The sequence below is a fragment of the Pyrus communis genome, chromosome 7, assembly GCF_041283825.1.
Source record: "Pyrus communis isolate YQ-2024b chromosome 7, ASM4128382v1, whole genome shotgun sequence".
In the NCBI taxonomy this organism is placed as follows: domain Eukaryota; kingdom Viridiplantae; phylum Streptophyta; class Magnoliopsida; order Rosales; family Rosaceae; genus Pyrus; species Pyrus communis.
The window spans coordinates 2625977-2649170 of NC_142571.1; the positions used below are offsets into that span (position 1 = coordinate 2625977).

Sequence of the window (23194 nt, forward strand, 5' to 3'; positions counted from 1 at the left end):
ACCTGCCCCACCCACCGCACCGACTACACCCGTGTCGGCCTTACCTCTGTCATCACCCATACCTTCACATGAACAAGCTGTGGTATCCATGGAATCAGTACAAGTGATGTCAGAAAATAATGGCCATCGAATGACTACACGATCAAAGTCTGGCATCCAAAAACCTAACCCTAAATATGCTATGCATGTAACTGTTGACCAGTTTCCAATTGAACCGACTTGTTTCAGTCAAGCTGTCAAGTCTCAGGAATGGAGAAATGCCATGGTACAGGAATTTAATGCGCTACAACGATGTGGCACGTGGAGTTTGGTCCCGTTTCATCCAAAGATGAATTTGCTCCCAAATAAATGGGTGTTCAAATTGAAAAGACGTGCAGATGGAACAATTGAACGCTATAAAGCTCGCCTTGTCGCAAATGGTTTTCATCAGAAGGCTGGTGTGGATTATAATGAGACTTTTAGTCCTGTGGTTAAACACAGCACCATTAGGCTTGTTTTAAGTCTTGCAGTTTCCAAAGGTTGGCAAGTTAGGCAGCTTGACGTCCAAAATGCGTTTCTGCATGGTTTCTTGAACGAAGAAGTTTACATGCGTCAACCGTCGGGTTTTGTTAATCAACAGTTACCCAATCATGTTTGTAAACTTCAACGGAGCATTTACGGTCTTAAACAGGCTCCGAGGGCATGGTTTCAGAGGTTTTCAGATTTCCTGCTTCAACTTGGTTTTCAAGAATCAACTTGTGATTATAGTTTGTTTGTGTTCAACCAAAAAGGGGTGTATCTTATCCTACTCATCTACGTGGATGATATTCTGATTACTGGCAACAGTTCTTCTCACATCATTCAGTTAATTCAAAAGCTGGGTACTTTGTTTTCCATGAAGGATTTGGGACTATTTAATTATTTTTTGGGTGTAGAGGTTAAGTACGATGGAAATCGAATGCATTTGTGCCAATCCAAGTATGCTCTTGATTTATTGTCACGCACACATTTCACTGATGCCAAACCGATTTCTACACCCATGTCTTCTGGTCAAAAACTCAGTGCATATGTTGGAGATCAGTTTGATAAACCAGAAATGTATCGTAGTGTTGTCGGTGCTCTACAATACTTAACGATAACTCGTCCCGATTTATCTTATGCAGTTAACCAAGTATGCCAGTTTATGCATGCTCCAACAACTCTTCACTGGATGGCAGTCAAACGGATTCTACGATACTTGAAGGCGACGCATAGTCATGGTCTCCTTTACAAGCCAGGTACTACCCATCTTTCTGCTTTTTCAGATGCGGACTATGCTGGGAATCCGGATACTCGGCATTCAACTGGGGGGTTTTGTATTTATCTTGGTTCAAATCTGGTTTCATGGAGTTCAAAAAAACAGAAAACTGTTTCTCGATCGAGTGCTGAGGCCGAGTATAGGCAACTTGCCTACACCGCAGCTGAGCTTTCGTGGTTGAGGTCTTTATTTCGGGACTTGCAGTTACATCTTACTCGACCTCAAATATGGTGTGACAATGTGTCTTCAATTGCTCTTGCTTCCAATCCGGTGTTCCATTCTAGAACCAAACATTTAGAGGTTGATTATCACTATGTCAGGGAGAAAGTGGTTCGTGGTGAACTGTTGGTTAATTATATTTGTTCACAAGATCAGCTTGCAGATTTATTTACCAAAGGTCTGTCTTCGTCTCGATTCAATTTGTTGGTGTCCAAGCTTCCAGTTGTTCCTCAACCTGTTAGCTTGCGGGGGGGGGGGGGGGGGGGGGTGTTAGACGAAGTGCTCAAGCTGTTCTTGTTAACCCAAGTATTGGAAGAAGGACAGCAGGCCAAGCTGTACAGACAGCACAGCAAGCATTTGCTGACTCATGAACAGCAGGGAAAGGAATGTGCATGTGCATGTGTGCTGTCCGAAGTCTTCCCATGCGTGCTTGGTTACTGTTAAAGCATTTTCCCATGTGTGCTGTCAGAAAACAGCAGATGGTGCTGCTGCATGTGTGTGTGCTGTTACCTATCTGCTGCATGTGTGTGTGTTGTTACCTAGTAGTTTAATGTGTAAAGGTGTATAGATTGTGTTGCGGCATGTGTGTGTGCATGCTGTCACTTACAGTTTAATCTGTAAAGTTGTTGTTGTGGTGTATATATTAAAGCCTTCCCGTAAGGCCTGGGAGTAGAGATTTTGAAGTATTAAAATTGATATCAGAAATTCTAACATGTACAATGCTGCGGGATATTGAAATGTTTCTTTCCATTGATGTATGTGAGTTTCATATGCATTATTTAGTCAAGATTCAGAGTGCCCACCAATCCTAGTGGTGCTCTCTAAGTTAACATGTGGTGCTTAAAACTGGATTGAATTGGACTAGATAATTCACTAGGATTGTAGTATTTTTTTATGTAAGAAACGATTCCTCCTTATTCTACAAGTCGAATTTAGGTCTCTTATTTGCGAGAGGAGAAGAATATGCTTGAGACAATGGGTTGGCTTTTTTTTTTTTGGTACATTGATATTTTTACACTAAGGAGAAGGGGAGTTCGGCAAAGACACACAATGGGCAGCCTAAGTTGGTATCAAATTCGCCATTCATGAGATTCGAACCTAAGATCTCTCACTTTCAAGTGAAGAGAAATACCATCAGACCATAGTACTGAGTGGTAATAGGTTGGCTTTTTTAAATTGGGAAGAAATCCATTCCTTTATTTATGGTCATGAATTATGGTGTTGAATGTTTATTATTTTGTTTAAAAAAAGAGTGAAAAAATCTTAATGTATGTTATGCACAAAGCAAATGGAATTGAAATGACTCTTTCCTTAACTTATTTCAAACTGTTTTGAATGTGATAATTGAAAGAGGTTGACAAGGTAGAATCCCTTTCAATTAGGTAATTACTAGCAAAGGAGCCCGCGCGATGCTGCGGGTTTTAAAACCGTTAGGCATAACAAAAATAGTTGGTGCAAAGTTGTAATGAATAGTTTGAAACGAACAGTTTCTTGACATGTTCATGCTTCGGTAAATAATATTCATCAACATATGTACAAACCAAACTAAATTTATTATTTTGAAAAATTATTTGCTTCCTCTACCCAGCCCAAATTAATTCATACAAAATTTACACAACACAAATTAAGAGATCAAACCAAATCTACACAACTCAAATAAGAGATCAAACCAAGCTAATCTTTTCCTTTTGGAAAAAGCAGCATACTCCTGGGAGAAAAGTGAGGTAATTAGTAGCGTACCTCTAATCAGACCTCTGTAAATCAGGTTGGTCTTAATTGATCAAACCACACCTGCTTTCGGAAATTCTGAAATATCTATCAAAATGAAATCACACAAAATCAAATTTGAAAAACAAACCGTACTAATTCAAATAAGAAATACACAGAGTTCCCAAATAAAGAGCATGGTTCAAGTTAGTGATTTGATTTAGGCACAGAATGCAATAGCAACCTAACTATTTATATAAATTAAAAATATTTAAATATATACTTCAATAATGTTTACAGTAATTCTCTACTGTAAGCAATTATTTTTGTTTAACAGAGTTCATTATTTTGTAAGCAATTATTTGTTTACAAATTCGAAAACGATTTATTCACTTAAGTTCCTAATCAGAATAACATACACATTCACATTAATAAAGAACTTGGAAAATGGTATGGACCTCCAACTGTTTACATCTTCCCATCTTGTCTAAAAATAAACACCACATATGGGTTATTCCACTGGATGAACGCTTCATTTTCTATGTTCTATTGGGTTCACTTTCTTTTCATTTTTTTTTCATTTTTACCATTCCAATCTGTGCATTTTTCTCTATCAGTATGCCTTGACTCCCCATATGCACCTACTTTAGTACCCTCTCTCTCTCTCTCTCTCCAGCTTTCCTTTTAAATAGGTTATCATAAACCCATGCTCACTTTCACCCAACAGCAAAAGAAACAGAGGGAAAAAGGAAGACACCACATTTAATTAATTCATGATTCTGTCCAATTAGCTTTGATTGAACTGGAAAACCTAAATCCTAAGCTCTATATAACAACCTGCATTTAAACTGTCAAGTGATTAAAACTGCATTAGGCTAATGATTTTCAAATTTAAACACTCAACCATTACAAAGAGTTGCAAGCATCCCAATGCATAATTGAAATATTAAAAGAATAATAAATCTCTCCCCACCGAAAACAGTCAGATTCTCATTCTCATCCAAGGCCCCGATGATGTTTAAATACTCTATGGCGTTTTGCACCTGTAAAAGATATCAAGAGACAAAAGGTGAATTGCAGATGAGCAACAAAATTTACAAATAAGCACAACATCATTTCAGGGGGAACAATTTGGGGTCAGCCTTCAGCTGCACATGTGCAGGGTGCAACTAAATCACCATATGCCTCTAAGATAACAAACAGACATTAATAAGCATATGCACTGAATGCTATGGAATTAGCAATCTTTAGCTCTAATCAGTTTAAGAAAGTAACACTACAATGAAAAGCAAATTACAACAATTCTCAATAAGCTTTCAGATCATTTTAGTTATGACAACTTAAATATTTCCATGTGATCTCAAATAATTGGAGAACCTCACATGATCCATCATCCATGTGATCTCTCTTCTTTTTCAAATGGGTAGCCTCCAATCGATCTAATATCTACTGAGTTACACTCAAAGATCAATACTTTAAGCAAAAACATAAGGGGTTCCATTTATTTCCCAAATAAAATCAATGGTTTACATAGAAATTAGAAAAGCTGACCAGTGAGCAAAGAATTCGACACTGGCAAAGGAGGCAGGGGTGTCTCCAAGGACTGCATCGAAGCTGCTGGCGTTCAAATCGACGGCGAAGTCGCAAGCTGATGTTCAAATTCTTGATTTTCTGTAATGGTATAACGATGTTTGAGTGAAAAGAATAAACATTAGGCTCATTCATATCTCTATCAGTACAATTAATTTAATTAAATCGTCCATAACTTTCTTACAATAAAGCTCTATATTTCTGTTTAACCGCACTAAAAAGCCTGTTTTTCACTCAAGAATCTTGTCAATCCATCTCACCAGTAATTCTTCGAAAAAATTACACACACATTTTAATCTAACACCAACCAAGGAGTTGTCAAATCAGGAAAAAACAAAAAAGGGAAAAAACTTACCCAAAAAATAATAGGACCGTTGGAACCGTCGGTAAATCTGAGACTGACCAAGCAAGGAACCAAACCGCAAAATATCCTCTTAGCCAGGAAAACTCTAGCACAGGAACAGAGCCAACCCAAAACCAAACAGTTACAATTCCATCCAAAATTAATCAAAACACAGAATAAAAATCAGAACACAGCAGTTACAAAACATACCTCAGTTGTAGAAAATTAACTTCCCAGTGATGCAAAAACAACCGGTGCTCAAACAGAAAACCAAATCCGAAATAGATCCGACCAAAATCGACGCAAATTAGACATAAACAAACGCAAAAACCGCGTATATGATCTCTTGTCTAGGCTTGGAAGCTACGAAATTGAAGAATCTATTCCTCATATTGATTCTACTTGATAATTAGTAGGATCGTTAAATCATGAAATTATCCAAAAATCCTATATCGTAGAAAATTGAAAATTGCAGGTAATCAAAAGCTCAAGAAATTTACACAGAAGAACTAACTTTCAAATAATTAAATATATAATTACGGGAGAAACGATACCTGTGTATGGAGGTGCTTCAATGGAGGGGAGAGAGAGAAAGAGAAGCTCCAAAATCGGGAGGAAGAAGCCGCAAGTAGGTTTTTGATTTTTAGTTGCTTCGGCGAAGGAAGAGGTGGAAGAAAAGAAGAAAGAGAGAAACAAACGATGCTTCCAGCATCTTACGGAACCCACGGAGGTGAACCCCTTTGATTTTCTTTTGCTAAGCGGGAGAAATGGAGGGTGAATCAGTGTTGTAGCTGGTTGCGAGATAGTGACAGAGAAGTCGATGGAAAAGAAGAGTCCAGAAGAGGAAAAGAATAGCAAGGGAGCAGGTGTAACATCCCCAGATTTTTCAGCCAAGCAACGGTAAGCAAAAGAAAAATCGAGAACACACAGTCCAAATGGAGGATTCCATCGATGACAGACGCGTGGAAGCAATGGGCAAAAGCGGCATTTCGGTGCCCCAAAAACCAAAGAGAAGAACAACCGAAGGAAAATTCCAGGGGCAGAATCGTCCGCCCACTGGTCATCCACAGTACCACCTGATTGGGTTTTAGTATATATAGATTCCTTGAATGGATCTCCCAAATTTACTAATAGCATCCGTAATAAAATTAACTCGCTTTTTTTCACATCTTAATTGGACTATTTCATGTCATTGGGGGTGAGTGTAGCGAGTAGGGTTACGTCTAAAGTTCGATACTCATATCATATGTAACTAAAATCAAAAGAATTTTCATTAATTTATATTATATAACCAATTAGTCAGTCAAAATTTTGGCAACATAATTAAGTTTTTAGTTAAACTTCTAACCTAAGAAAGGCCAAGTACATTTCACACCATATAGGTTTATGGTCCTTTTTATAATGGACCATGAGGTTCTAATTTCACACTACCAGTTCACATTTTCACATTCTACGGATTTACATCTTTATCGGAAAAAGAAAGTTATTTTTATGTCTCCCGTTTCTCTCATTGCACTCCTTTTTTTTTTTTTTTTTTTAATAGTATTTATTGAACTCAAAACATATATAGCATGTCATCGTTATTTAAGAGTCGGACTTAAGATCTTTCACTTACTAGTAAAAAAAAAAAATCACTAAGCCGTATGTTAGTTGGTATGTAATTAGTTATTACGATGCTGATAGTTACATGAGATAATTTAGTACCGTTGAGTGAACATCATTGGTAAAATGCCGCTAATTATTTTCATTTTTTTAACAAGCGATATTATTCACACTAAATGAGGGGGTGAGTTTAGCCTCACAATAAACTAGCAATAATGTGTTCAAATTCGCTCATGGCGAGAATCAAATTTAAGATCTTTTACTTACAAATGAAGAAAAATACTACTAAATCGTATTAAGTTACACTAATTCCTTTTATTTTACTTAACCAGACGGATCTACTTAATAAGAAATAAGTGAATAAAGTGAGCAGCAAAAGGTTAAAATACAAAATTAAATGATTAAAGAAGACTTTTGAGATCCAAATCTCACCAACAGGGATTTTTCGTCGCCTTCAGAACCCGTTGCCTGGACTTCCGCTTCAAGCTTTACCCAAACCCAACTCAACACCGAGCAAAAACTACGCCGTTTCACTTCCCTTCCTCTCAGCTCCGCCTTTGACTCTCTCTCACTCACTGAAACAAACTCAATGCTCTAATCAGTGTTTGGTTGCTAAGAAAATTGAGGTATGAAAATGGAGTTTCTTCCTCAAGTTCGATCACTTTTTCTCTCATTTTCTTGCTTGCCAAACAGAGCAAAGTACGCAACTTTGCACTATGCTTGAGCTTTCTTGTTTTTGTGGTTTTTTTTTTTATCACAGGTAGAATAATTGGAGTCGCTTCGTGATGGACGAGTAAGTGTTAAGCTTTACTAATTAATTTTTGGAAATGTATATTTTTTATTCTTTAATTTAGCTGAATTCAATAGAAATGAACTTCAATTTGATGATCGAATGCAGGGAAAATGCGGTGGAGCTTTTACAGCGGTTTCGCCGCGACAGGCGCCTACTTCTTGATTTTATACTTGCGGGTAGCTTGATTAAGAAGGTTATAATGCCTCCCGGTGCGGTTACGCTGGATGATGTGGATCTAGACCAAGTCAGTGTTGATTATGTGCTCAACTGTGCTAAGAAAGGTCGTTTCTTGCATTTATTTATTGTCGATTTTTCGAGTTGGAGTTTCTTTGTTTGCACACACTGACTGTTTTTGACAATGTAGGTGGAATGCTTGAACTTTCGGAAGCTATTAGAGACTACCATGACCATACTGGGTTGCCCCAAATGGTATGTGCAATTTATGACATGATTTAGTGGGTTATTTTGTTTGGATTAGCGGATATTTTTCCTTTTCAGCTTTAGAATTTGAATCTGGTTGGAAATTTAGTAATGTGGATTGCAATTAAGACCCATCATGCATATATAATTCCTATTTAAATGGTCTTCTGTAGCTCCTCCACTTTTACTCCTCTTTTTTGGCTTGCGGTTAAATACATAACTTATATATTAGTTTGTTTTCTTTTGTAATTTGGATTAGGATATTCACAAAACATTTCATTCCTAATCAGTAATCTTCTGCTTATTGTCATGTTCATTTCCTCCATTTTTTGTTTGCTTATTTATATGTTTTTTTTTTTATTATTTCCACTTTACCAGAACAATGCAGGTTCTGCTGGCGAGTTCTTTTTGGTTACGAATCCTGACTTTTCTGGTTCTTCTCCAAAAAGGGCACCGCCTCCTGTTCCTGAGTTTGTGCCGCCTCCTGTTATCATGCCGCCTCCTGGTGTCATATCATCTGTTCCTGACCTTGACTCATCCCTGGATGCATTAAGTGTGTCAAAATCAGAATCTTTTAACTCTACACAAGTTCAGGACCTTACGGTAGATGATATTGAAGATTTTGAGGATGATGATATTGATGAGGCTGATAGTCTCCTCATTTCAAGAAGGACACGAAATGATGCTGCTGATCTTGCTCTTGGATTGCCTTCTTTTAAGACAGGTACTAGATTTCAAAGCCTAGGTGGATATGGTGCTTTTAGTGTTGTGTCTTGTGTGGAGCCAAGGTGCAAAACAGCTGGAACACTAATTTCTGTAGATTGTTTCATACCTATATGGTGAGTTACTCAAGAGTGAAAACATGTGTTATGGGCCTGGCTATATTTCAATCTATAACTACTACCCATCTGTACCCCACAATTTTTTTGTAACTATTATTGAAATTTGGATATATTTGTTAGATATTAGAAAAATTGGGAAGTACTAAAAAGGCATAGTCTTATAGACTATAGAGTAACTGACCTACGGGTATACTGTAGTAACTGTACAGACAGATCTGTCTGCTTTTTCTAGATAGCTGACGAACATTTGGCAATCAGCAGCAAGATTGCATTTCCATCTCCTAGGTTGACTGATGAAAATTGAAACATGTCATGGTCGTCATAATTTTTCTTCTTTTTCAGCTATCACAGAAGATGGTCTCCGTGAAACTGCATATGAAGTCCTTTTAGCATGTGCTGGTGCTTCAGGGTATACTTTCAGTTTCTTATTTGGTATGCAAATACTTTGTAATGCCTTGAATGTTCTGTTATGACACCATCAATGCTTGCCCTCTCTCTGTCTGAACAGGGGTCTCATTGTGCCTTCAAAAGAGAAAAAGAAAGACAAAAGGTCCAAGTTGATGAGGAAACTTGGACGAAGTAGAAATGAAAATGCTTTGAGCCAGTCTCAACGAGCCCCTGGACTGGTTGGGTTATTGGAGACCATGCGTGTCCAAATGGAGGTATTTAGTAGTCATTTACTTTTCAAAAAGATGCAATACCACTCTGTTTCCTTTTTCCTTTCCTATCCATTTATGGTTGAGTTAATTTTTGGTATTATAAATATGGAACTTCCCCATCATCCCAATTAGATAGGCAATTGGCATATGGATTTTCAGAAGTACTTGTGAGGCTATCACATAGATGGTTTTTGATAAGACTTAGAGATTAATTATGTTTATTTATTAATGGTAGCTACAAACATGTTCGCGGGCATATTCATTTCCTAAATAAAATTATTTTTATAAACCTATTTTATGTTTGTATAGTCCTGTTTGTCCTCTTAAACGTTACAATATGTGACACAGTTCAGCATATCCGGTCTCTTAGTCCTGTGCAGTACCCCCATATAGTAGTAAGGTTAATACAATACAAACTATACATTCGCATCAGACTGAAATTGTACAGTTCAGTCTAGAGTACTAAACAAGCCCGTACGGTAGTAGTTAAAAACTATGTAAGCACGACGGAGTTTATGGAATGTTTTGTTTTTTGGAGTTGGAGGGTTAATTAACTGATGGTTAATTATCATGTATAAGCTTCTCAGTTCTATGGAGTATGGACCATATTATCATCTGGTTCTGCTAGTTCCTAGCACTTGTGATGTATAATATTATAATATTTAACAGTAGGCCAGTAATTAGATACAGTACATGCATATGTTAATCTTGTAGTGCATTGGTGGTCGTCACTTTGAGCCGCTATGTACTGTAAAAGTTGTTAAGAGGATCAGTTATTTCTTTCCATTGTTTGGGTACATACTGAATCTATTCCTCTTTGAGTGACCTTATCTATTGCTCATTAATTTGGATTGTAGTATATGTGGCATCAGCTAGAAGGATTTTTGAAATCCTGCTGGTTGCTGATATGGCTCTTTATGCTCCATTGTGCTGAGTTGTATTTCTTTTTGTTCTTATTGGCCGTACTTACGAATGCACAGATATCTGAGGCAATGGACATCAGGACTAGACAAGGGCTGCTTAATGCCCTAGCAGGAAAAGTGGGAAAAAGAATGGATACCATACTAGTTCCTCTGGAGCTTTTATGTTGTATTTCACGAACAGAATTCTCTGACAAGAAGGCGCATATACGGTGGCAGAATAGGCAGGTAAGTTCAATTCCTTACAGTCTCCTTCATTTTCTGTTGGCATGTTTTATTGGTCCTATTTGGTGAAACTGGAGGAAGAGTTACCATATCTGAAGACGACATCCAAATTGAGAAATTCTCATTTTTTTTTTTTTTTTTTTGTCACAGTTGAATATTTTGGAGGAGGGGCTTCTTAACTTCCCTGCTGTTGGATTTGGGGAGTCTGGACGCAGGGCGAGTGAGTTTAGGATTCTTTTAGCAAAGATTGAAGAATCTGAGGTGTGTCTTCTATTTATCTAAATGGTTGCAATGCACCCAATTATGAGAATAAGACATTTAAAGTTTACGTTTTTCTATTTGATTTTGAACCCAGAGTTCATCCCGCATTCCAAATATACCACATTTTGCAATTAAAACTCTTATTCTTAGAAAACCCACCATGTGCTCCAAATTTGCTCCTATACCCACACTAGCAAGCCTAACACACGCTCACTTCCTTCAGTAACACTAAACCCTAAACCAAAACATGCCTAAACCCTAAACCCATTTCAAGGTATTGTTGATAGTTTATCTGGAAATGGTTATCCTTTTGGTATCGTTGATTTGAAAGATTGAGTTGATAAAATGGAGTTTCATGTTATTCTTCCATAAAAAGGAGTTCTCTTGCCTTAAATCAGCCAGTTGTTAAATTACAAGCCTTTCTGGTTGGCCACATTCATAAACTATCAATTGATCAATTGAATTTGTACATTCTGCTGAAGGCTCTGACTTGTTCCTGGAGCGTTAAAGAAAATGTAGAGATTTGGCTGATTCCTTAACAAATCAAAATGTTTTACTTTTCATAATGTATAAAGTAAAAATGAATGATACATTATTCTTTTGCTTATCTGGATACTTCCCTTATATCTTTTCGTAGTATTCATGATATAATTTATTGCTTTCTACTAGTGTTTAATGTATCTGTTTTTTTTTTCCATTTCCATTTTTTCCTTCTCTTTTGATTGCAGTCTCTTCCACCATCCACGGGTGAACTCCAAAGAACAGAATGCTTGAGAACTCTTCGAGAGATTGCCACTCCACTTGCTGAGAGGCCTGCTCGTGGTGACTTAACTGGTGAAGTATGCCACTGGGCAGATGGTTATCACTTGAACGTTAGACTGTATGAGAAACTGCTTCTCAGTGTCTTTGATATGTTGGATGAGGGAAAGCTGACCGAGGTTAGTACTTTTTGTTCTTGGCAATGGTAGCATGACTCCGCCAAAGGAGGATTTAAATCGAAAAAAGAAGTGCTTTCATCTATGTTGCCAAGTCGCTTTCTGCTTGATTGGTTAGGTTTAGAAGCTTTCTGGAGTTGGATCTCCATTCTGTTTGAAATTCTGAATTTAACTGGTACCTGGGGCTCATTCATTAATACTTCTGCGTTAGCTTTTGGTTCTTTTTCATTAAATTTAGAGGAAAATGGATGTTAGAAAGGAGGTAGGGAGGAAGAAGAAATAAGGGATAAGTTCAGGAGAATGTGTGAAATAACAACTATTTTGAATTGCTTTTAGTATTTTGTTTTGTTTTCAGATATGATTTCACCAACATTTTGTCTTCATCTATCCCTCCCCAACGAAAAAACTGTTACCAAACAACCCTGAATATGACATTTAGCTAATTCTTTGAAAATTGGATTTGTTGCGTACTTTCAGTGTCAACTTGGTATTGCAATCAAACACAGATTTCAGAAGTTGTACAGCAAAATAGTTGTAGTTTGCTTTACTGGATAGTGATGTTGGGTGATCTAGGAAACGTAACATTTGAGTATGTGGTGGGTTCTACCAAGTTAGGGTTAAAGAATTATAGATTCAAGGCTTGGAACTGTAGAAAGAAATGTCCAAAGGTTTTATTAGTGAAAAGGTTGAATCTTGATGGCTGAAAACTGATGGACACCATAGAAGGATACTTTCAGAATTCTGGCAGCACGGAAAGGTTACCCATTCATAGTAATATTTTGGAATGTTGGCATAGAGGGTTTTAATTGGGTAAGAAAGGAACAAGAGTTATAATCTTGAAGAGATGATAAAAGAGAAAAACCAGGTTTATTCTAACAAGATGAACAGCATATAGAGAAAGAGATAGAACACAGTTAAAGTTCAAATTGTTGAGAATGAATCCCACATTGATGGGAGAGGGGCCTTGCATGTGTTTATAAGTAGGTGAGCTACTCCCCATATTGCCAATTGGTTTTATGGTGGAACCTCAACTCTCTTCATGGTATCAGAGCAGGTTGTCCCACGTGTGAAGCCCAACGGCCACACGTGCTCCACGTCACTGGGTTGTGTTGTCCACGTGTTAGGCTTGAAAATTCGCCACACATGAGGGGGCGTGTTGAGAATGAATCCCACATTGATGGGAGAAGGGGTCTTGCATGTGCTTATAAGTAGTTGAGCTACTACCCATATTGCCAATTGGTTTTATGGTGGAACCTCAACTTTCTTCAGAAATGGTGTCAGGGAATTCTTATTGGCACTCCAAATCAGTCATACTGCAATCCTCTTAAGCACAATTTATCTGTAGGATGACTATTTTAGAGTTCCTATAGCAGCTCCTAAGTATAGTTGACTAAACTATAGTCTTAGACCAAGGTAGTAGTAATAAGATTATTATCCATTTAGGGTAACTACTTCTTAAACACATGGATTTATTTAATTCCCAAGACTCCTGCAAGTCTGAGGAATTTCTGGACTCGCAACAATTTATAAAACTAAATACAAAGTTGTCCACAATTTATGATATTTCAGTACTGCCTCTGTCAGAAAAAAGAGAGTCTATAACTCAGTTCTTAACTAAAAATTAAATGTGAAAATTTACTTAACCTTACACAAACATCAAAATCAATAACAGCCATTGTCCCTTATATGCAGGCTCCAGTTGTAAACACTCTTAAGTCACCAGATATGAAATTTATGAAGAACACAGAAGCTAGGCTTTTTCTCTGCCACTCATAGTCTCTAGCTTATTTTTATTTTCAGGAAGTGGAAGAAATACTCGAGCTATTGAAGTCGACATGGCGTGTTTTAGGAATCACGGAGACGATTCATTACACCTGCTATGCATGGGTCTTGTTCCGTCAGGTATAAAACCCACAAGAGTTATTTACTATTTGCAATGACCTACAGCCACAAAAATGATTTTTTTTCTTATATAATGTAATTGTTTATAGCTTCATTTTGTGATGGAGATTGGAGGGTACGATTGACATGTCTCATACTGTTAGAGTTTATAATCTATATTCTAGAAAGATTTTTTTTTTCTTCATATATTCACTGGAAGATGTGGACTAACAAAGGACTCTCTCTCTCTCGCTCTCTCTCTCTCTCTCTCTCTCTCACACACACACACCCACACACACACACACGCATGCACACACACAGAGATACATATGTGCAGTATGCAGATACCATATATAGTTATATAACATCTTGATGGTAATTTTCCTTTAGTTTGAGGCCCTTCGGACCTATAGGCCTTTGAGTTACACAAAGGGAGGCACTCCTCTCCCCTCACATGAACCTCTCATCCATGTTGCTGGCATTTCATATTTTGGGAAACCTCATGTATTTCCAACATTTTATAACTGTATACCTAGAGCATCTTGAAACTTGCACTGAATGGCACTGGTAATAGATTTCAGCTTTGTTTTTTAACAAATTGACATTTCTTCTTGTACTTTTGAACTGGTAACCCTTTTCTTGGAGAACTGAAGTGCACTACAAATATGTCATATAAGTACATAAATTCATGTATGCATGTTTTTAGATGGTTACTACAAATATTTTATATAGGTAAATAAATTCATGCATGCATGTTTTTAGATGGTTTCTAGTATAAAGATACTCGCAGTGGAATCACTGGAATGTCTTTGATGAGTGGCTTCTTGTGTCAGTATTCTATTATGTCAAATATCTACCCTCTAATCTTCTTTGATTCGCTCCATTCTAGAAAAAAATTTATATTCATTTCAATTCTGAATTTTTTTGTTCAGCTAGTTGTGTTCTTTCTATTTCTTCTGTTTCCTTTTTGTTTGTTCTCATCAACATTTTGTGGAAGTTCCATTAGGAAATTCTTGCTAATCAAAATCATCACGTTCACAGTTTATGTTGGTTCTGTGATCACAGCATGTTATTACTAGCGAGCAAGGAATTTTACAACATGCCATTGAACAGTTAAAGAAAATACCATTGAAGGAACAACGCGGACCACAGGAGAGGTCACACTTGAAGAGTTTGCATTGTAGAGTTGAAGGTGATCAGGGGTACCAAGATTTATCTTTCTTACAGTCATTCTTGTTGCCAATTCAGAAGTGGGCTGATAAGCAATTAGGAGACTACCATCTGCACTTTGCCGAGGTAGGCTAAAATCCTAGGACTGTTATACTTGGGTGTGGACCTTGTGCTTAATTTGATCTTTTCTTTTGTCTGGCAGATGCTAGCTTTTGTTGAATAACTATTTTTAATCTCTGTATGCTTGTTCTTTTACTATTCTTGAAATAACTACCATATGCGTTGTGCCCTTTCACTGCTTGCATGATCTATCATGTTGTTATATACTCATGCATATACTTTATGGAGCTCTTTTCTACTTTTAGTCACTTTTACCAAGGAATTCTCCTAGTTTTGCGACTTAATTCTCTTAAAACTTCTCATGTACATTATAGGTGCCAGGTCTGATGGAGAATATAGTAGCAGTTGCGATGATTGCTCGGAGGCTTCTGCTGGAGGAACCTGAAGCAGTATGTGTAGACTCAAAAGAAACTTTGTGCTTGACTTATATTAGAGAATAATGCTTGGCTTCTCATCAGTGGGGAGAAACTTCGTTTGCACTGCTAAGGTGTCAGGTGAAGTGGTGGGACCCACCACCACTTTCACCAATTGGTGACATGACGAGGAGCTCCATGGTTTTTCTAGAATAAAACTATTATCACTTTCCAACATTTTGAAGTTATTTTTCTTGTGTGATGAAATTTATTTTTCCCCAACTGCAATATCTGGATTTCTTCTCTCCTTTTTTTTTTTTGGTTTAATAAAAATGACAGAAATCCAAATGTATTGTCAAATTGTAAAATGTTTAAAGCTGAAGTTTCTTTTTGGACAGGCAATACTGCAATCTACCTCCAACACAGATCGAGATCAGATAGAATTATATATATCATCTTCTATTAAGAACGCATTTACGAGGGTAAGTGTTACAGATGATTTTATAAGATTGTTGGCTGACAAAGTAGTATTAGCAAGCTTAGTATTTCATAAAGATGAAACTTAATGTTAAACTTAAGCTTTTGGAACTTTTGTAGACCAACAATGATCATGGTATTAGAATGGGAAGGGAAAGGCCTTGTATTTGCATCTCTCGTCATTGTGCATTTTATGTCAATCCGAGGAAAATGTGAATCATGTATTTCCCCATTGCCATTGTTTTGTACAGTGTGGATCATGGCTTTTCTCTTTTAGGATTGATGTTTGTTCTTATTATGCAGCAGTAACATAGTCTGCAGTTGCTATGTTTCATTGGTTGTTAATCTGGTGAACTAAGTTTCTCCTGAAAGCATTTAAGTTTTGGATATAACAGACTGTCGTGTTTTGTTGTGGCTAAATCTGTTTAGCGTCCAGTACACAATTTATCTAATGGTCACACTCTTCACTGAACTCATATGTGTATATATAATATAACAACGAGCACACTGCACACCAGACCTGATGATAACCCTTGAAGTTCAATGTTGATGTACTCTAATTTTTCATTAAAGACTTTGTGCTGAAACATGGCTTTAAGTATTCCTTTTCAACTTTTTTCTCGTCGTACAGATCTTACATTCTGTTGAAAAATCAGACTTAAAGCATGAACATCCTTTGGCATTGCTTGCGGAAGAGACGAAGAAACTTTTGAAAAAAGATGCAACCATGTTCATGCCAATTTTATCCCAGAGGCATCCACAAGCAACTGCTGTCTCAGCCTCACTCCTTCATAGGATTTATGGCAACAAGTTGGTAAGCTTATATGCTGTTTCATAATGTGAATTACATTTTACATATATTTTGTCCATAATACAGTATTTTTTTAGGTGGATGAGAACTTAGTATTAATGTGCTATTTCAGAAACCTTTTCTTGGTGCTGCTGAACATCTGACGGAAGATGTAGTATCTGTATTTCCGGCAGCTGACAACCTTGAGCAATACATTATGGAACTTATTACGTCCACTTGTGGAGAGGAAACTGCAAATGTATACTGTAGGAAAATAGCTCCATACGAGGTGAGTGGCTCGATTTTCTTACATTACATTTTTTTCCTTATTTCTTTTTAGTTTCAAAATTCAAAGTGAACTTATTCTGATAGTTTATAGTCATGGATACACACAATTGGAAAATAGACTTGGTTCCACTAAGTTAAAGCTGATTAATTACAAAGATGCAAACAAGATGTCTGGTTTACTATGTAGCACCAGTTGCATTGCTTCTTACCATCTTCTTATATTATCTTAGATTGAATCTATATCTGGAACATTGGTGATGCGTTGGGTCAATTCGCAACTTGGGAGGATCTTAGGTTGGGTTGAACGGGCTATTCAGCAAGAGGTAAAAGTTACAATTATCATTTATTTATTTATTTTTGAATATTTTGTGTTAGTTTATCTTTTGTTCTCATCTTGAAAACCTACATTCCCTACTTCATTGTTCCTCTGTCGAGTTTCTTATATTCATGTGATCATTTGACAGAGGTGGGACCCAATATCGCCTCAACAGCGGCATGGGAGTTCAATCGTTGAAGTATTTAGGATTGTGGAGGAGGTACGACTTTGTTCTTTTGGGTATGGTATTGTATATAGTAGATTTTGGAGATTTTTAGATGTAGTCTTTATAATAACTTACCTATGTGTATACGGTATACCACTATACCTGCATGTCTTTATAACAAATTACCTATTTATTTTAAAACAAAATTGCATGGTTAGTTGACAATATTGTTGGTTATTCCTATTGGAGGCCACCAAATTTTACCGCATGCATATGTATAAATATAAAAAACATGTCATACACTTAGTGATAAATCAGTTTGTTTTATTGTTTGGACGTACTTGTTGGATTTGGTATTCAAATCTATTATTTATTTCTGGCAATGGTCAGTTACCTTACCTTTAACAATACTGATGTGTTTCCTTGTAAACACCTCTTCGTGCAGACTGTTGACCAATTTTTTGATCTCAAGGTTCCAATGAGGCCTACAGAATTGAATGGTTTGTTTCGTGGGGTTGACAATGCATTTCAGGTGTTTGCTAATCGTGTCATTGACAAGTTGGGTAGGTGCTATTTGTGAGAACTAAATTTACAAAAGGGAAAAGAACCCATAATTTATGTCTTGAGGATTTGCAGGAGTTAAGAAAATTTCATAGAGATCCTAGCTCTTCGTTTGCCCTTGAACCTTTTTCTCATTTTCATTTTTTCCAACATCACAATCTTCTCAAAATATTTTTTTTTCAACATCACAAAGGTTGTAGGTTAAAGTCCTGTGTGCGCTTGTGATTATGTCATTATGTAGGGGTGAGTTGTACAGTTCTAAATTGGTCATGGTGTGTTGTCACAGTACTGAAAACTTCCATGTTTCCTTTACTCTATGTTGCTTATATTCCCTTGCCAAAAATTGTTTATCTGGCCTTATAGATAATTGATTTTTAATTGATTTTCTTGGTGGATATTAGTGTAACACTTATTTTGCTCAATTGTTCTTTGCTTTACCACTGGACCCCAAAAAATTAAGCTGTTAAGGAATGAGTCGATTCTATATATGAAGCTAAACCCTTCATCATGTACAACCCATCATGCATGTGAAGCTAAACCCTTCTTCACGTGCCCCTTGCAAACGGACAAAGAAGTGGGTCCTGTGGTTTGTGGTTTCGAACCTGGGACCTCCAACTAGCAAAGTCTGAGTACCAGTAATGGTCAACTGTGTATATTAAGCAAACAAGATTTTTCATTCTTCTCTCCGTGCTACAAATGGTTTTATCCTTTTTCTTCTTTGTTATCTGCCCTTATTCTACCCATGTGGACCTTGAATTTTTATTTTGGTCATGCAGCTACCAAGGAGGATTTAATTCCACCAGTGCCCATTCTTACAAGATACAGGAAGGAAGTTGGAATAAAGGCTTTTGTAAAGAAGGAACTATTTGATCCTAGGCTGCCTGATGAGAGAAGGTCTACTGAAATTAATTTTAGAACGACTCCAACCCTTTGTGTTCAGTTAAACACACTTCATGTAAGTTCAGCTTTAGCTTCTTTTCGTTAAGAACCTGCTCTCTCTCTCTCTCTCTCTCTCTTGGAATTTCTAAATGATATTAGTGTTAAATGCAACTAAGCATAGCCCTTCTAGGCTTCCCATGAACTTATAATGTTTGTGTTCTTATGTTGTATGCTGCCTGAGTTAGAAAATGATTAGTTATATGTATGTGAATCTTTAAATGCTGCCTCCATTCTTTGATATTTTCCATCCTTGTACACGGATCAAAATTAAATCAAAGTGATATCTTTCTCTTCTAACTTGTTGAAGAAGCACTGGCCAATCTACAGTCATAACGGAGCTGGCTTTAGAAATAGATGTATACTTTCCAGTAAAAACATGGATGCTAATGAGACCTAAGTTTCATATGGAAGGATGGCACTTTGTTATAATAATATGCTAATAACCTTTAGTTGCATCCGTATTTGAAGGTCATCTCATTTCTTACACCACGTCTGTTATGTTTAAGTTTGTTTGTTGACCATATACTTTATTCTGTAGAGTAATTTGACTGCCAATAAGATTATCTAAAACAGTCTGGTTTAATTTGTGCTATTCACAGTATGCAATCAGTCAGCTGAATAAGTTGGAAGATAGCATTTGGGAGAGATGGACGAAGAAGCAGCCCCGCCAAAAACTTATCAGTATGTGTAGAAAAGTGGTTTATAACTTTATACTTGTTTGAAATCTTTCCAATTACAAGAGTTTAGGTTGAGAAATGCATATGCTATCATTTACTCACAATCTTTCTGAGGGCTGATATATTGACCTCTTGTTTGTAGAGAAATCCATGGACGAGAAGTCAAAAAGTTTCACCCAAAAGGACACGTTTGATGGCAGTAGAAAAGATATAAATGCTGCTATAGATCGAATTTGCGAGTTCACTGGTACAAGAATTTCATTATTAAATGATGTTCAATTCCTGGGAAATCTAGATCACTTGTTAATTTAGCAACTTTTTTTTTTCCGCAGGAACTAAGATTATCTTCTGGGATTTGAGGGAACCAATTATTGACAATTTATATAAACCAAGTGTTTCTCTTTCAAGATTTGAAGCAGTGTACGAACCACTTGATACGGTCAGATTTATCCCTTTTGGAAGCTTTTTTCCTATTTTATGTGGTATTAATCACACTGTATATCATTTATTTACCTCCTCTGAACCCCTTTCGCCTAAATTGTATATAATTCCATGTGCCAATTTTATTGTCATGTGCATAGTGGTAGTACAGTCTAACCATTAAATTGAGGGTGCCCTGGGGGTTTGAGCTAAATCTCATCAAGTAGAAAGATGCATTTACTTGAATAATAGGTTCAAATGGTAGTTGTAGTTGGGACGTGGCACAATCAACATGACATAACTTTTTTGTTGGAGGTTATTGATGATATGAATCATGCTCGCACTACATCAAAATTGGATATTCATACGGTCAATTTTGACTTCCGTCCTCTAACAACCTTGGTAGGGTTGAATAATTAGCAGTTCTTTACAATATTGCTAAAGTTTCAGAAGAACGTAAAGATGGACTATTGCAGGAACTTAGTCAACTATGTTATTCTTCAGTTATTAGTTCCCCTTCAACCACTTTTTCTGTTTCCATGTAATTTTTTTTTATTGATATTGAAGACAACTATTGCAGGAACTTAGTCAACTATGTGCTATAATTGTGGAACCACTCAGGGATCGCATTGTGACAAGTCTCCTTCAAGCAACACTGGTCTCCTCCACACCCTTGCTTCTTTGAACAAATCTGTCAAAAATCCTGTAATATATTTATATTTCACTGGATGTTTAATTTTTTTTGCTCTTTTACCAGGATGGTTTACTCCGTGTTCTATTAGATGGTGGCCCATCACGAATTTTCTCTGTGGGAGATGCAAAGCTATTAGAAGAAGATTTGGAGGTCCTCAAGGTACCTGCTTTGTGCCCCTTTGAATATCGGAAGTGACGAATGTTTATTGGTTGACCCTTATTCTCAAAAGTTTAAGATGTTAGATTGTGGGCAAACAGTTATTAACTGTCCTCACATGGGGACAACCCCTCACCATTGGAGGGCCTGGCCCAACACGTGAGAATCAACCCGCATTTCGGGGTTGTTCACTTGTTCTGTTGCGTGTTAAAAAATAAAAAAATAAAAAAAAAATACTCAAAAAGGAGGCATTTGAAAGTTGCTTGAAATTCATCTGGTGAAAGAAGAAATGAACTGGTCTCATTTATGTATTTAGATTTCTCCAAGACTTGTCTACTTTGTGTGATACAGACTTTCAAATTTGTAAACATGCTCTTAATTTGTGTCATTGTGGATGTAAAACAGGAGTTTTTCATCTCTGGAGGAGATGGGCTTCCGCGAGGAGTTGTTGAGAATCAGGTAGCACGTGTTCGGGATGTAGTAAAGTTACACAGCTACGAGGTTAGTTCATCCTTTTTCTGGTTGAAGGTTTACACGTGAATCAGATTATTTCAGGCATTATACTATTCTATTGCCACTAGGAATAAGTGTTAAAACGCAAAATGTTCATCTAGACAGATGCCATTTTCCGATTCATTTTTTTTCACAACCCTCTCGCTGTGATTTAACAAGTTGGTTTGTCAAGAACCAAAATAGAAAAAGGGAGAATGAGAGAAATAGCCATCTTTTCGAACCATAGAACGAGCCACAAACAATATTCTTATTGACTGGAAATAAATTGTAAGATGTAGCGGATCAAGGAGCTAACAAGCATTCATCGCCAAGCTTAATGTGTAGCTCGACCACACACACGCACACACATACACATAAGCACGCAATACTCGCAAATTCAATATTTGATCATGACAATGTCTACTATCTTGGTATAAGATTGAACATAAGACGTCTGACGTCCATTTTTTCTGGGTCGCTTTTCTTTTTACTTGCTCTGTTTGCAGACTCGAGAACTGGTCGACGACTTGAAGTCTTCTGGTGGCCTGGAAATGCAGGGTGGTAGAAGCAAGCTAGGGGCTGATTCTAAGACCCTTTTGAGAGTATTATGTCACAGAGGTGATTCAGAGGCCTCTCAATTCCTCAAGAAACAGTACAAGATACCCAAGTCCTCGGCGTAGGGGTTATCTTTGCTCTTCAGAAAATTCCTCTATGGAAATGTAAAGCTTAATTCATTGTTTTTATCTCTGTTTGTGTAACTTATGTACATGTAATACGAGCTATCCTACGTCTTAAATCTGTATTTTTTCGGATTCGTAGATCTTTTCCCTTAAGATATGAAAATAAAACATATATCTGATGCAAATAGAACGCAATGCACTTTCTGTCTACGTAACCGCCGGTGGAAAGAGTAACTCTGCGAGATTAACGGGTGATGGTTCTGTCAAACGAAGGTGATTACACGAAAGACGATCACAAGTCATTCATAAATACTTTTTGGAAAATTTTATTCGACCACAGGTTTTATATCTCATTCTCTCCATGCATTTAAAATTAGTTTCTAAATTACTATTTAGTATTACGGTCTAATGATATTTTTCTTCACTTATAAGTAAGAAGTTTTAGGTTCAATACTCGTCAAAGACGAATTTGAACTACATTATTGCTAGCCCATCATGACGTTTAATCCACTCCTCCACTCCCTTATGCTCACCTTAAGAAAACACAACCTAATTATCTAACTTTTCTAAATTACTACATCAATTAATCCTGATTAAGCCTATTAGTTTCCCATAAGAGAAAATTTTCAACGTGCAGGGATACGATTGGATACATCAAGTATCATAGTTTTTTTTCTTCCAAATATCTAAACATTTATATTATGCCACTTGGTATATGGGGCCGTATTCCTAGCATAATGAAAAATCTCTTCCTCATCAACCCTCACTAGCAAACTCCCATCCATCCGTCTCAACCTATCGAAATCCCTACACAAATTAATCAAACAACTTCTTCATGACCAACTTCATAATCAATTTTCCCATGTACAACATTAGCTTACAATTCATTGGCAATTTTAGGGCTTGGTTGTTGTTCATTAGCTACGGTGTATTGATAAAGCCCATTTTACTTTTAAGCTTAAATCCATCTTATTTTTAAGCTTAAGCTTCAGCCCGCATATTCATATATTATTGGTATAAGACGCCGTGTGTAATGTTCATGTATAATATAAGTTATTCTTCTTTTATTCTTTTATAGAACTATTTAAAAAAGAATTTACTAATGGGAATTGCCGGTTGAGTTAAGTGGTAACTCCTGTTATTTTGGTTGATTAGGTATGGATTTAAAGTTTATCATCAAGTTTAAATTTTATTACTCATTAGCTTAATCGGTTGACACGAC

At 36.8% G+C, this 23194-nt stretch overlaps 2 protein-coding genes across 2 annotated transcripts; one reads left to right on the forward strand and one right to left on the reverse strand.

Moving 5' to 3' along the window:
- Positions 1-2965: 2965 nt before the first annotated feature.
- Positions 2966-6272, reverse strand: LOC137724468 (uncharacterized). The gene is made up of 5 exons (XM_088697192.1): positions 5690-6272; positions 5148-5239; positions 4754-4873; positions 4176-4245; positions 2966-3310 (listed from the first exon to the last, which is right to left on the reverse strand). The coding sequence occupies exons 1-5, from the start codon at positions 6270-6272 to the stop codon at positions 3276-3278; spliced, it is 900 nt and encodes a 299-aa protein (XP_088553318.1). The 3' UTR covers positions 2966-3275.
- Positions 6273-7126: 854 nt separating this feature from the next.
- On the forward strand, positions 7127-22157 carry LOC137733772 (protein unc-13 homolog). The gene is made up of 27 exons (XM_068472957.2): positions 7127-7363; positions 7498-7530; positions 7636-7811; positions 7895-7959; positions 8329-8674; positions 9135-9201; positions 9301-9454; positions 10432-10599; positions 10747-10857; positions 11586-11795; positions 13593-13694; positions 14739-14969; positions 15278-15352; positions 15715-15798; positions 16425-16607; positions 16717-16872; positions 17102-17194; positions 17336-17407; positions 17799-17916; positions 18691-18869; positions 19453-19534; positions 19673-19777; positions 19863-19969; positions 20531-20608; positions 20708-20803; positions 21206-21301; positions 21799-22157. Exons 2-27 carry the CDS (start codon positions 7523-7525, stop codon positions 21970-21972), a joined length of 3336 nt encoding a protein of 1111 aa, XP_068329058.2. The 5' UTR covers positions 7127-7363; positions 7498-7522; the 3' UTR covers positions 21973-22157.
- The last annotated feature ends 1037 nt before the right edge of the window (positions 22158-23194 follow it).